Genomic DNA, 14375 nt, shown 5'->3' with positions numbered 1-14375 from the left:
AATAAGCAATGTATGCACAAGGTGTGAAATTCAAAACATAAACATTTGTAGATTTCCTTTTTCATACAAATACTAGCATCCTGCCATGCTGTTGTGTATCTTGCTTTTTTTCTCTTAACGATGTTTTAGAGTTGTTCAATACCTATATAAACAGAGTTGCCCCATCCTTTATCTTTTTCTTTTTTTTTAACTACAGACTGTGTTATTTTTTAGCCTTTTATTGTGAGGTAGCTTTAGACTTAAAGAAGAGGTACAAAAATAGTACAGAAAGTATATACCTTTCCCCCCAGCTTCCCTCTGTGTCAGCACCTTACAGAACCCTAAGACCATTATCAAAACCAGGATATATTTCCCGGTACAGTACTGTTCACTAAAGTACATGCAGATGTCACTGGTTTTCGTGCCAATGTCCTTTTTCTGTACCGGGATCCAGTTTTGCATTTAGTTAGTCCTGTCTCCTTGGTCTCCTCCCATCTGTGGTGGTTCCTTGGTCTTTGTCTTTCATGACCTTGTCACCTGAGCCGTACTGGTCAATTATTTTGCAATCTGGGTTTACCTGCTGTTTTCTCTTGATTAAATTGAGGTTATGCATGATTGGGAAGGAGACCACCCTACGTCTTGTTACAGGGGTATCCCCTTATCCTCAGTTTTGCCTTCTGTGGGTTCAGTTACCCACGGTCAGCTGTGGTCTGAAGCAGTTGATCCTCCTTCTGAGGTGTGGTCAGGTCAGTCGTAGCCTATCCCCAGGTCACAATACCTATGACATGCAGTGATGATGTCACTTCATCAAATTATGTAGGCATTTTTTCATCTCACATCATCACAAGAAGGATGAATACAATAAGATACTTTGAGAGACCACATTCACAACACTTTTATTACAGTTGTTGTGTTTTGTAGTTGTTCTTAATCTCTTACTGTGTCTAATTTATAAATTAAACTCTGTCATAGGGATGTACGTATAGGAAGTAACAGTATATATAGGGTTCAGTACTATCCATGGTTTAAGGCATCCACTGGGAGGCTTGGAACACATCCCCTATGGATAAAGTGGGACTGTTGTACTGGTGATATTAACCTTGGTCACCTGGCTAATGTATCTTGAAGGATTCTCCGCTGTAACTTTTTTTTAATGTAAATTAAATTTAATTAGCATAGAGTATATTATTAATTTCAGGGGTAGAATTTAGTGATTCACCAGTGACATATAACACCCAGTGCTCATTCCATCAAGTGCCCTCCCCAATGCCCATCACCCAGTTACCCCATCCCCTTCACCCCCCCAGCAACCCTCAGTTTGTTTCTTATAGTTAAGAGTCTCTTATCTCCACTGTAACTTACTATTTTTCTTTTTGTCATTACTGTTGAGTTTATCTATAGCCGAGTTTCCTGACCTCGGCACTATTGAAATAATTCTTTGCTGCAGCTATCTTCTACACGATAGGATATTTAGTAACAACCTTAGCCTCTACCCAGTATAAGTCAGGGGCATCCCCTAGATGTGACAACCAAAAAAATGTCTTCACACATTGTCAGATACCTTGCAGGGAGCCAAAATCACCCCAAATTGAGATAAATACCTAGAAGTGGATAAAAGGTCATTTTTGCATGTATGTAATTTTTGGAGTTTTATTCACCTGTATATAACACAACAGGAAACACCAAAAAGTTCAAATCCTAAGTGTACAGTTACATTCATTTTTCCTATAAACTGAACACATCAGTTTAAACTGCGCATCAAGAAATAGAGCATCTCTGCAATTCCAGAAGCTTCCCTAAAGCCCCCTTCTATTCACTGGTCCCCAGCAATAATCACTGTCTTTCTTTCTGATCCCACAGACTAATTTTGCCTGTCTTTGAACTTGAGATGAAATTAGGTGCATGCCTCTCAGTTCTTGATAGATATTATCAGATTGATCTCCAAAAAAGCTTATCTATTTACACTCCCATAAACAACATATGGAAGTTCCTGTCTCCCCACATCTTCACCCAGCCTGTCTTGGTGCCTTGCCAATCTGAGTATTTAGGAAATGAGTCTGTTGCAGGTTGAATGGCATTTCTCTTATTAATGACTTTGAGCATATTTTCATATATTAAGAAGCCAGTTGTGTTCTCTTTTCTGTGGACTGTCTTTTTAAATCTTTTGAATTATTGATCTTTTTTTAGTGATTTGTTGGAAATTTTATTTTTAAGGAAATTGGCCCTTTAGCTGATATATGAGCTGCAAATTTTTTTGCAGTTTGCTTACTTTTTTTTTTCATTTTATGTCAAGCAGAAATGTGTGTGTGTGCGTGTGTATGTGTGTAAAGTCAAATATATCAGCAAGTTTATAAGGCTTCTGAGTTTTATGTCATGCTTAGAAAGGTCTTCCCTACTCCTAAACTGTAAATAAACTTAATTCATGTGATATCTTTTAGCACTTTTATGATTTCATTTTTATTTTTAAATCCTTAATACAGCAGTCATTTATTTTAGTGTAAGGTGTAAGGTAAGGGATCCAACCTCACTTTGTTTCCAGATGGCCTCTCAGGTGGATCCATACCATTTATTAATTAATTTATTTCTCCCCATAAATTTGAAATGCTATCTTTATAATATATTATACTTCTTTGTGTCTTATTTTTAAAATATATTTCCGGATTTTTCCAGTCTATTCCACTGATATAATCATGTACCTCTTAATACTTACATGACTGTAGCTTTATAAAATATTTTAATACACTAACCATATGCTTTTTCACAGTTTTACTGGCTATTCTTTCTTGTTTATTTTTCCATATGGTCTTTAGATCTGCTTGTTTAGGTCCAAATTGTGTTGGTATTTTAAATTCAATTACATTATTTTGGAGACTAACTTAGTGAAAAATATATGCCTTTATACTTTGAGTCTTCCTACATAGTGTTTCTTTACATCCATTCAAGACATCTTCCCTCCCTCCCTCAGGGACATTTAAAATTTTTCTTTATGTTTATTTTGTAAGTTTCTTGTTACAGTTATCCCTATAGAATATTTTTTGATATATGAATGTGATCTTTTATTCCATTATATCTTTAAAATTGGTTGTAGTTGCTATTTATAAAGAGCTTTGATTACTGTATTTTAATTTTCTGCCCAACCATCTGACTGAATTCTTTTAGAAATTATAATAGTTCTTTAGTTGAGTCATTTGGTTTTTTAGTTATATAATTTCCATATTAGCCCCTAATTCTTTCTTTCATCTAAAATAATAGCAGTGTGATAATATACATTCTTTTCTTCTCAGTTTTAATGAGAATGCTTCCGATGTTTCCCCATGAGATAGATATTTATCAAATGAAGGAAGTATCCGTTTATGTATATTGTTAAGAATTTTAAAGATTTTTTTATTTATTCATTTGAGACACAGAGAGAGAGAGAGAATGAGCAGGGGGAGAAGCAGAGGGAGGGGGAGAAGCAGACTCCCTGCGGAGCAGGGAGCCCGATGCGGGGCTCGATCCCAGGACCCTGGGATCATGATCTGAGCCGAAGGCAGACGCTTAACCATCTGAGCCACCCAGGCGCCCCTTGTTAAGAATTTTAATAAGAGGTTTTGATTAAATTTTATTAAATGTCTTCTCAGCATCCATGGAGAGGACTGGATGAGTTCTCTCTTTGAATTATTAATGTGGCAAATTATATTAGCAGGTTTTCTAATACTGAACTCTTCAGATTCTTGGAGTTAAACCTTACTTGGCCATGGTGTATGTTTCACTATATTAGTAAATTTTATTTAGGATTTTCGCCACAGTGTTCATAAATGAGTTTGGTATGAACCTTTTTTCTTTTCCTGTGCTTATTTTGTTCAGTTTGGTTTCAGTGTGATATCAATTAATATAAATAATAAGGAAAACTTTTCCCCCTTTTTAAATGCTCTTAAACAGTTTGAATGGATTGGTGTTATCTGTTTCTGAAAGATTAAATAGAGTCTCCTTATGAAAAATACTGCTAAGAAACCATGTGGGCCAGAGGTTTGCAGGAAGGGTAGCTCATTGACCAGCTTCCCTACGTCTTCTATATTAACTAGTTTATGTGCATTTTTACTCTATTCTGGGTTTGTTTGTTTTTTTTTTTAAAGATTTCATTTATTTATTTGAGAGAGAGCATGAGCAGAGAGGGGGCAGAGGGAGAGAGAGAAGCAGACTCCCCGCTGGGCAGGGAGCCTGATGCAGGACTCGATCCCAGGACCCTGAGATCATGACCTGAGCCGGAGGCAGATGCTTAAATGACTGAGCCATGCAGGTGCCCCACATTTTACTCTATTCTGAACAATAGCTCTATTAATTTATATACTGTAAGGAAATAACTTCATCTCAAGTTTAGGTACATAGAATTGAGCTCAGTGATCACTGATTATTATTTAAAATTTACATGCATACATGAGAGACGATGGACTCTGAAAAACAAACTGAGGGTTCTAGAGGGGAGAGGGGTGGGAGGATGGGTTAGCCTGGGGATGGGTACTAAAGAGGGCACATATTGCATGGAGCACTGGGTGTTATATGCAAACAATGAATCGTGGAACACTACATCAGAAACTAAAGATGTAATGTATGGTGTGATTAACATAACAATAAAAAATTTAAAAAATTTACATGCATACATACATATGTACATACATACATATGTACATACATAAAATTTCCTTTACATTTTGGTTATCTTCTTCCTTTCTGTCCATCTTTTTTTCTTTCTCCTTTCTTTTCATCTTATTATTCATGCTTTCTTACCTTTTTCTTGAATAGGTTAGCAAGTGGTTTATCCAGTTCATTTTTCCCCCAAAGAGCCAACTCATACTTGTCTATGGTTTTTCTGTTCCCTAAATAAGAAATTACTCCTTTTATTTTCATTAAATATTCTGTTTTATTAGAAATTTATATTGTTCCACTTTCATACTTTTTGAAGTAGACAATTTTTTCCTTGAGTATTTGAGACTCTTCCTTCATCTCTCATGGTATCTAACATTTTCATCGTCATTATTTTCTTCATAATTCGCAACTTTGGTTACGACTTTCCCATTGGCCCAAGAGTTGCTTAAAATGACATCCTATGATTTTTACTGTTTTCAGTGGATGCAAAGCAAGCCAGTAGTTTCATCAGATGTACAAGGGGAGGGTGTTACACAAGAGCATGAGTAGGAGACAGGGGTTGTTGGGCCCATATTAGAAGCCTGCCCCCTACTAAGTGGGAAGCCTCATTATTCTACACAGTTATTTGTTCTATGTTAGCTATTTTCTTCTCAAATACTGCCTCTCTTCCATTCTTTCTAGTCTCCTTCTAGGACTATGATTAGACACAGACATCAACGTTTTCTCCTCTTTGCTATCTTTTAACCCAATTTTTTTTTAGTATTTTCCTGTTTCTTTTCTCTTCATGCTACAATCTGTATAATTTCTTCAAATCTATTTTCCATTCACGAATTCTCTCTCTCAGTGATGTCAGAATCCACTGCTTTTCTTCAACAATTATACATTTAATGTCTCATAATAAAAGTTCTTTCTAGTTTCTTTTTCAGATTTGCCTGATCATATTCCATAGTATCTCACTGCTGGCTTGTGTACATGATGTCATCTTCTATTTCTTTAAATATTTTATAGATAGTTACTATAATGATTTTTGTTTTCCTAGAGAGAGAGAGAAGGTGGGCAGAGGCAGAGGGAGAGGGAGAGAGAGAATCTTAAGCAGGCTCCACACCCAGCGCAGAGCCCGATACAGCCCTGAGACAGTGACCAGAGCCAAAATCAAGAGTAGGGCACTTAACTGACTGAGCCACCCAGGCACCCCTAGGTAGTTATATATTCCGTATCTGATCGTTCTATCATCTAAACAGCTTGGAAGTTTAAATCTTTTGTTGGTTGCTTCTGCCGGCTGTCATTTATGTTTCCATGTTTCATCGTGAGTTTACTTTTATTAGAAGTCACCATGGAATTCTGAGAGCCTGAATGGTGGTTGCTTTCCTTCAGAGAGACTTTACATTTGTCTCAAAAAGCCAGGGGTGCCACCAATCCTTCTAGAACTGATAAACACCCTTCCAGATTCCAGACTTATTCTCCCAGCTGGAGGGTCAAGATCATTGCCAGCCCTCGGGGGAATGCACCCCTTGTATGTGCTGACTACAAATTGGACTATGTTGTAAGTATGTACAAGTATAGCTATGTGTGTGTTTTGTATTGGTTTTCTTGAATAGTTCTTCACTTCTGGTGAGCTCAGCAATAAGAATGACGTTTGAGGGGCACCCGGCTGGCTCAGTTGGTAAGAGCAAGAGACTCTTGATCTTGTGGTTATAAGTTTGAGCCCCACACTGGGGTGTAGAGATTACCTAAAAATAAAATCTTTAAAAAAATGAATGACATTTTATTATAATACTTAGCTGTTTTTGGAATGGAAGAGCAGCCCTGCCTTCCATAGATGATCTATTCTGACATTTGCTGGGAGCTAAAGGTGCCACAGGCAAGCTTCTCTTTAGTTTCTACTCTACCCTAATTCCATGGGCATGATGAAATAAATGCATTTCCACCTTTAAACCCCTTCTCTCCATTCCCTCTACACCCCAATTTAATTATTTTTCTTAGTGGTTAACATTTTCCCTTTAAAAGCTCTGATATCTCAGTTATTACATTTGTCTGTTTTGTTCCTCCCCCAACTAGACACGATAAAGAAATTGATATATATATGGACAGTCTCTTATGCCCCCCCCACTGCACCTTCTTTTATAGCCTGTTCTTATATGTCTACCATTTCTGTCTCATCCAAATTTATATCCTCTGCCTTCTGTTCTCTAACTTCAGCTAGAGAAGTTCTCTAACTTCATTTCAATTGATGCTTCGGTGCGTGTTCACTTCTAGTCACTTCTGGGTTTTGCATTCATTTCTCTGCTGACTGAACTTTATCCTCTAGTATTTTCTCCAGAAAAGGATTCCACTCTTTATACGTTCAAAAATAATTTTCTGGGGGTGCCTGGGTGGCCCAGTCAATTAAGCGTCTGCCTTTGGCTCAGGTCATGATCTCAGGGTCCTGGGATCGAGTCCCGCATTGGGCTCCCTGCTTAGCGGGGAGTCTGCTTCTCCCTCTGCCTGCCACTCCCCCACTCCAGCTCATGCTTTCTCCCTCTCTCGCAAATAAATAGATAAAATATTTTTAAAAAGTAATTTTCTGTTACATAAATACTTGAGCAACACTTTAGTTGCTAGAAATTACTCAGGTTACATTTTCTTTCCTTGTGTCCTTCTAAGCATCGCCCCACAGTGGGTGCTGTTGTGGAGAAATCTGCAGGGAGCCTGCTGTCTTTTCCCATTGTCAGTGACTTGATCTTTCTGCCCGGCTGCTTAAAATATTTTGTGCTCTATCTCTGAAATCCAGTAACTTTTATCAAGGACATGCCTCTGTGTTCATTATTCTTTGCCATTTTTTCCTGGAATAGGGCTTTGCTTTCCAATCTGAAACTGAGAGCTTCTTTCATTTCAGGATAGGATCTTGAATTTCTCTTCAGATACCTTTTCTGTCCCATTACTTTGGTTCTCTTCTTTAGGAGTCCAGTCCTTCCACCCCAACTCAGGGCCCTTGACCTCCACAAACATCTGTCCCCTCATTGGAAAAAATAGAGAGAGCTCATCCTCCTTGCCTCCCACTTTTGCTTATGTCACATCTCCTTTATGTGTCTTCCATGTCTGTCATTTCTGCCTAATCTGTTTCAATTGTTTATTCATTTTATTAAATTCACTTTTGCTTGGTCATTAACTCCATGTACCCCTCTGTGTTCAGTGGTATCTCTCTTCTTCTGCTCTCAGTGTTGTCCTCATTGGTCATCTGATTGTATTCTTTTTTACCTTCCTTGGCCCAGTTCTGATGGTTAATACTTTATCTCGTTTGACCTGACCATCTTTTCCCTGAGTTCTTATGTATTTGCTTTTTGCAAGTGCAAAAAATAAAAAAGACGCAATTACTATGGTTTTTTTAAAAAAAATAATGCACATAGGTTTGCACATTCTTTTTAGCCATATGATGATCATATTATCTGGTGAGTATTCTTCACATGCTTTCTCCCTCCTGTATCTTCTCCCTTTTTATTCATACTAATTTGTATAAATCCTGTACTGATTGTTTCTGACTATTGTTCACCTCTGAGTTATTCCTGGACCAGGGATAGATAGGATGTTCATTTGGAGAGTGTCAGGGCTATTTTCAGGCTAGGAGGAATTCTCCTTAGTGGAGGAGTGTGTGTGTTCCAACCTAAAGAGACCAGCAGTTGCAAGACTATGCACCATGCAGTCTGTCTCCTGCTCTAGGAATGGCTTCCTACACATATGGTCTCCTTGTCATTTCCTTGTGGAGCCTTGATTTTTCTGCTTCTACCTGGTGATAGGTTGGGTCCAGAGAATCTTCCCTCTCCAGTGTGAGCATGCATTTCTCTCCTTATCTTCTCTCTCTCTGTAAATAGTTTTACTATAAATAGCATACTATCCAGGCATAAAAATGCACAGATCATACATTTAGAGCTTGATTAGTTTTTAGAGAGTGAACACATCTGTTGAGCCACTACATGGGTCAAGAACCAGGATATGAACCTTGATCAATGAACTTTCAGTCCAGTACTTCTGATCCAGCTCAGGCCCTTGACCTCTACAAACATGTGCCTCTTCTTTGGAAAAATGGAAAAAATAGAGAAAGCCCTGTCCTACTTGCCTCCCACAGCTGTCATAAGCCTCAGGATGACAGAGCGCTTTGTCATTTGGAAAGCACGACATGAATGCCAGCTCTCTAAAAGGCATCACGGTGGCAAAGATTAATGCTATCCATACTGTTTTTCCAGTACTGAAAACGAATCACAGAAGGGCAGCTGCTTAGCTTGGGCACACAGGGCAATGCTGATGGCCGAGCTGGGGTCAGAGGCTACAGCTCTAAAGTTGCCTTCTCCGCTCAATCCTCTTGTCTTTGTTTTGAAACTAAACAGAAAGGTAACCACTGTCCTGACTCCCAGCACTACCATTTTCTTCTACTTGTTTTTGAAGTTCATGTAAATGGAATCGTGCAGTATTCCATTGTTCTGATAGACCATAATTCCTCTGTTGATGGCCATTTGGGCAGTTTTCAACTTTGGGACTAATACAAAGATTTTTGCTGGGAACCTTCTTGACAAAATGTTTTTGGTGAACAGAGACACACGTTTCTGTCCGATGCATACCTAGGAGTGGAATTGTTGAATATTAGAATGTGCATGTCTTCAGCTTTAGTAGGTACTATCAAAGAGTTTCTCAGAGTTGTTGAACCAAGTTAGAAGCTCATCATTAATTTAAGAGCGCTCTTATCACACCACATCCTTGTCAACACTTTGTATTCTCTCTCTGTCATTTAGTCATTCCGGTGGGTGTGTAGAGGTACAGAGTGGTGGTTTTAATTTGCCTTTCCTGGATGGCTGATGAAACTGAGCGCCTGTTCATGTGTTTATTGGCCATCCTTATGTTTAAATACCCTCATCTGTGAAGTTTCCAAGTTTTTTGCCCATTTTCCTACTGTGCCATTTTAATTTGTCTGTGGGGGGGCTTTTGTTTTGTGTTTTTTACATATATTCTAGATACAAATCCTATGTTGATCCCATTCATTACAAACATCTCTCCCATGTATTACAAATATCCTCTCTCACTTTCTTACAGTTGTCTTTTGATAAACAGAAGTTCTTCATTTTAATATAGTATAATTCATTAATTTTTCCCTTTATGGTTAGTACTTTTTGTGTTCTACTTAAGAAAGCTTTGCCTGACCTCATCCCCTTTTCCCTGATGATTAGAAAAGTTTTATGGGAATGTGCTGTCTCTAAAGTGCATAACAGTTCACACCACCTTCTTCCTCTCCCTCCCTATGGGGCAGGTGCGTCTCCTAATCCCAAGCACTCCTACCTCATAAATTACCTCCCAGGTCAGCCTTGTCTCACGAACACATGTCCACACACTGACACCACACTCTCAAAGAGCTCCGGGGTTCAAGTTCATGGAATCAAACATTTAATGGGGTGCAGTCCGTATTTATGGGACCAACTGGTGGTATGCTCAGAGTTCTCATCTTTTTACCATTCCACGGAGAGGTGAACAGTAATGGGAACATAGATGCTTTCCTGACCCCAAATGTGCACTGTTCCACTTGAATCATCAACTTCTTTAAGGGCACAGAGCAGCTTCGACATACTTGAAAAATGAGCAAGCTCTGTGGGCTTTTGAACTCTTTGTCAAAGCCCCTCCAACTCTGCTTCCCTTCTTCCCTTTTGCTCCGTTTGTCTCTTCAACTTCGAAATACTTTTTGACTTGAGACAGCGCAGTGCACATCTCTTCTATGCAGATGTTTGAGGTTACTTGGAATGGCAGCCCTCTACACGAAGCAAGGCACACCTTTTGCAAGCTCCACTGTGACTGTCCTGAGCAAGGACCCTTGACCCTCGCTGGGCCCAAAATGCACCCTCAGGTGCCCCGGCCACGTCCTGGAGGGTGATGTGCTGCAGCCCAGGCCTCTTCCGCATGATTGGGCTTGGCATCCTGGAAGCACTGCGTCTTTAAAAGAGCCTTCAGTACATCTGTTCTCAATTTTCAGACCACGAGGCGAGGATTTGGGTGCAAGGAGTTTATCTGGGAAGTGATCCCAGGAAGCACTGTGAGGGGTCAGGGAGGTGGGAGAGGAGGGTGGGGAATCCAAAGTGCACTGAAGGGCAGGCGACTGCAGGGACAGTGGGACCAACCCACCAGGACCCTCTGAGAGAAGTGAGGAGCTTGCCTCGGAGCCATCCCACCCAGGGAGATGGGCTGTCCAGCTCCCATCCCGGTGGTCAAGGGTCGCTCCATGGTCAGAGGATGGCCTCGGGGCAGAGAGACTGGGGAAGCAACACTGAATGCTCTGAGTCCTGCAGGGGAGACTGAGGCAGCCAGGGAGGATGCTGGCCATGTCTGCCCCAGTTCTTTTCATAAATGATCCCATCCTGAGTACTTTGTCTACGTGCGGGTTTCCTATTAATACAAATGGGAGTCTGTTTTTAAATGCTTGTCCTTGTTGAAGGGGAATTATTTTAATTGTATATTTGTGCATGTTCAGAAATTCCTTAGGTGAAATACTATAAGAAATTATGCATAAGTCAGCTGAGCTAGAAAATGGGTGACCACAGGGAGAGTGGAAAACCTTCTTTAACCCTTTGAGGTCTCTGAGCCCTTTATTGGCCTTCGGGCTCTGGATTCTAGGCCTACATAATGGCCCCTCCAGCCTCAGCAACAAAGCTGCCACTTCTGGCAGGCCCTGTCTGAGGAGGCTCTGCTGGGGAGATTCTTTTCCTGTGCACTATGTCCGACCCATGGGTATCTGCCTCGGACCTTCCTACATTAAACGGAAGGTATGTGTTTGTTAATGGCGCCCAGCCTGCGCCCTGTGTTGGACACCCCCTCAGTAGCTAATGCAGGAGTTGCCAAACTGAATCCCCCCGCCAAGACAAGCACCCTCCTGGGAGTCAATGCACAGAATTTTGTGGAGTTAAAGTGAACCAGTTGAATGGTGCGCTTTTACATACAGATTCATGACCGTCCTTTTTCCCTTCATATTTCGAATTCCAAATCCAAACCAGTCATTGGGCCCCACCTTCCGACCCCAGGAGTGACCTGTTTCTGGTGTTCTAGGCAGTTGTGTTCCTTCCCTTGTCAGCAGCATCTGATGTGCGCTGGACTGTGGTGCCTGGTGGAAGGAGATACGTCCTGCAAGACCAAGCTGGACCCTCCCCTGGACGGTACCGAGTGTGGGGCAGACAAGGTAACCCCCGCCTCCCACAGCCCTCCCCCGGCCCCCATCTCCTGGGCATCGGGCACGTCTCTTGAAGGGGAGGTGGTCTGCACTGTACTCAGGAGTGCCTGAAACTCCCCGTGGGCAGCCCCAGAAAGGCCCATGGAGCCCACTCTGGGCAAAAATGGACACTTCTATCACCTTTCTCCTTTTTTTTTCTGGTAAGATATAAAAATCGCTTAATATTTTTGTTAAATTGACTCTTTTTGTCACACAAGTGAATTTCCTTAAAAAAAAACCTTTTACATCAATAAACCATACATGGGAAAACAGGATCGCTGGCCATATGCAAAAGCTATCCTAAAACGAGTTCGATGAGAACAGTGTTAGGCGATTCTAGCTCAAGGTTAAGAGAGCGAGGCCCGATGTTCATTAACAGGAGAGACTGGTGTTGGCGAGGGGGGTGTTCAGGGCCAGCAGCCACAGATTTCTCCTTAGTCTTACTCCAAGGAGTGAACGAGATGCCATGATGAGAAACCACGAAATCACCTCTCGTGGCCCGGAAGTGCCACGCACATTGGGAAATTCCATCTTGGAGGAGTGGCTTTCTCTTATTCTCAGAGCCAAGGTTCACCCCTTTGGAGCTGGCAGCGTCCTCTCCGAGCACCAAACCCAGCTTCAAAGTGCAAAACCACAGAGCCAGGAAACGCAGCCTTCCAGAGAGACGACGCGCTCGCGTGAAGTAAAGTTGGCCAAAGCTCGGGTCTCTTCAAGAGCCATGTGAATTAATCCTTTCTCTGAGAATTTAGAAAACTCCAAGGAAGCCCATTCCGTGTGGACTGTGAGGGCAAAATGCGAAGCCCACAGGTATATAGGCGTCAGGGCGAGTAAGAAAGGACAGGCTCTAGAGTTCCCAAGCATGCCTACCCCCGCGAGGGTCTACTTTTGTGTAAATTACCAAAAGCCACCGGGGACGGCGTGGCGTTTTTTCGTGGGGGGGGACCCGCAGTGATGTGGTGAGCGAGCAGGTTGGCTCCTCGGCGCTGAGCGCCCCTGGGGCCCGGGGCCCGCCCTGCTGTGTTTCAGTGGTGCCGCGCAGGGGAGTGTGTGAGCAAGACGCCCATCCCGGAACACGTGGACGGAGACTGGAGCCCGTGGGGCGCCTGGAGCATGTGCAGCCGGACGTGTGGGACAGGAGCCCGCTTCCGGCAGAGGAAGTGTGACAACCCCCCGTAAGTCCCCCTTGACCAGGCATTCTCCAGGGTGCCCTGATCAGGGTTTCCAAATCACAGCTCTTACTGCCTGACGCCAAGGAGGGTCTGTCTCCCGAGGAGAATTTGAGCTTAAGGGAAAAAATGAAGTCACTCCAAGGGCCCGGGGTGCAGGGGTGTCGTGTGCGTCATATGGCGTCTCGGCTTAAACAGAGCTCTTGCTGTGAGCGTGGATGCAGTAAGTCCTGTGGTGAGCTGGCTCCTTATCCCTTGTGTGGGCCTGAGTAGAGAGCTTTCATGAGACAGCTGGGTGACAGTCTCCCTTTGCAGGCTCCCTCAGTCAAGGGTCATTCCAGGGAAGCCTGTGGACCTTCCGGAAGAATGGCTGACCTTCAGATTGGCTGTTAGCTGATCTGGGAGCCGCCTGGCTGTGGATGAGTCACAAAGCATCTGGGGGTTCAGCTGTCTTTGTTCATCCAGATATTTTTCACCTGTGTTCTTAGAAGTATTTGGCAGAAAATCGTTTTTGGGGTTTTTTTTGTTTTTTTTTTTTCCCTCATTGGCTTCCTTTTATTGACCTTGATGGCGACCCCTCTTGTTCTTGGCACATTTGTTCCAGAAAGCTCAGAGCTGCATTTTGTGCTTCGTTACAATAATTCCTTTCTCACAGGTTTTTCTCTTCTCCTCTGAGAGTTCCCATTTTTAATATTTCATAGAATAGTCTGTTTTATGTCCTGTGTGCCGTCAGCTGTATCACATTAATTTTGAAAATGAATGAGCAAAAAGAAAGGCTTTATATCCACAATTAAGTCATGTTGATGAATAATTAGCAACCAGCAATCCTCTCTTGTATTGAAAAATTCCGATGCCCAGGCTGTATCCCAGACCAATTAAATCACAAGTTCTGGGGCTTGGACCCGGGAACTGGATGTTTTAAATCTCTACAGGTGAACCCAAAGGCCAGCCAAGGTTGAGAACCTCCTGATTAAAGGAAAACTGACCTCACAGATTAGTCAAGGTCAAGAGCACAGTTTTCCCCCCAGTAGTGCTATAAGAATTGGCATCACATACTGTGTCTTGTTAAAACTTTTCCTTCCAGTATTTAGCAGAGTGCCTGAAAAATAATAGGTGGGTTTTTAATCTTTTAGGAATGACTTCTTAATTCAAAGCATAGAGGGTGTACTGGGATTCTCTAGAGAAACAATCAAGGAATATATATATATATGATTTGCGATGAGAAATCGGCTCATATAATTATGGAGGCTGGAGGGGGGGGTCCGACGATCTGCCATCTGCAAGCTGGAGACCCAGGGGAGCTGGTGGTGTCGTCACATCCAGGTCTGAAGGCCTGAGAACCAGGGGAGCTGATGGTGTAAATCCCAGTGGGACAGCAAGAGAAGATG

At 42.0% G+C, this 14375-nt stretch overlaps 1 protein-coding gene across 5 annotated transcripts in view; it reads left to right on the top strand.

Moving 5' to 3' along the window:
• ADAMTS17 (ADAM metallopeptidase with thrombospondin type 1 motif 17) overlaps positions 1-14375 on the top strand; it is a 348978-nt gene that overhangs the window by 188190 nt on the left and 146413 nt on the right. For 3 of the 5 annotated variants that reach the window (XM_078078953.1, XM_078078955.1, XM_078078951.1), the window contains exons 11-12: positions 11687-11791; positions 12848-12993. In XM_078078953.1, coding sequence (XP_077935079.1) covers positions 11687-11791; positions 12848-12993 — 251 coding nt within the window. The remainder of the gene's footprint in view (positions 1-11686; positions 11792-12847; positions 12994-14375) is intronic. The other 2 variants (XM_078078954.1, XM_078078952.1) reach the window with 1 other exon arrangement.

This window comes from Halichoerus grypus, chromosome 8 (genome assembly GCF_964656455.1).
Source record: "Halichoerus grypus chromosome 8, mHalGry1.hap1.1, whole genome shotgun sequence".
Classification (NCBI taxonomy): Eukaryota; Metazoa; Chordata; class Mammalia; order Carnivora; family Phocidae; genus Halichoerus; species Halichoerus grypus.
Note: the sequence above shows the minus strand (reverse complement) of the source record. Positions and strands in the feature narration are given on the sequence as shown.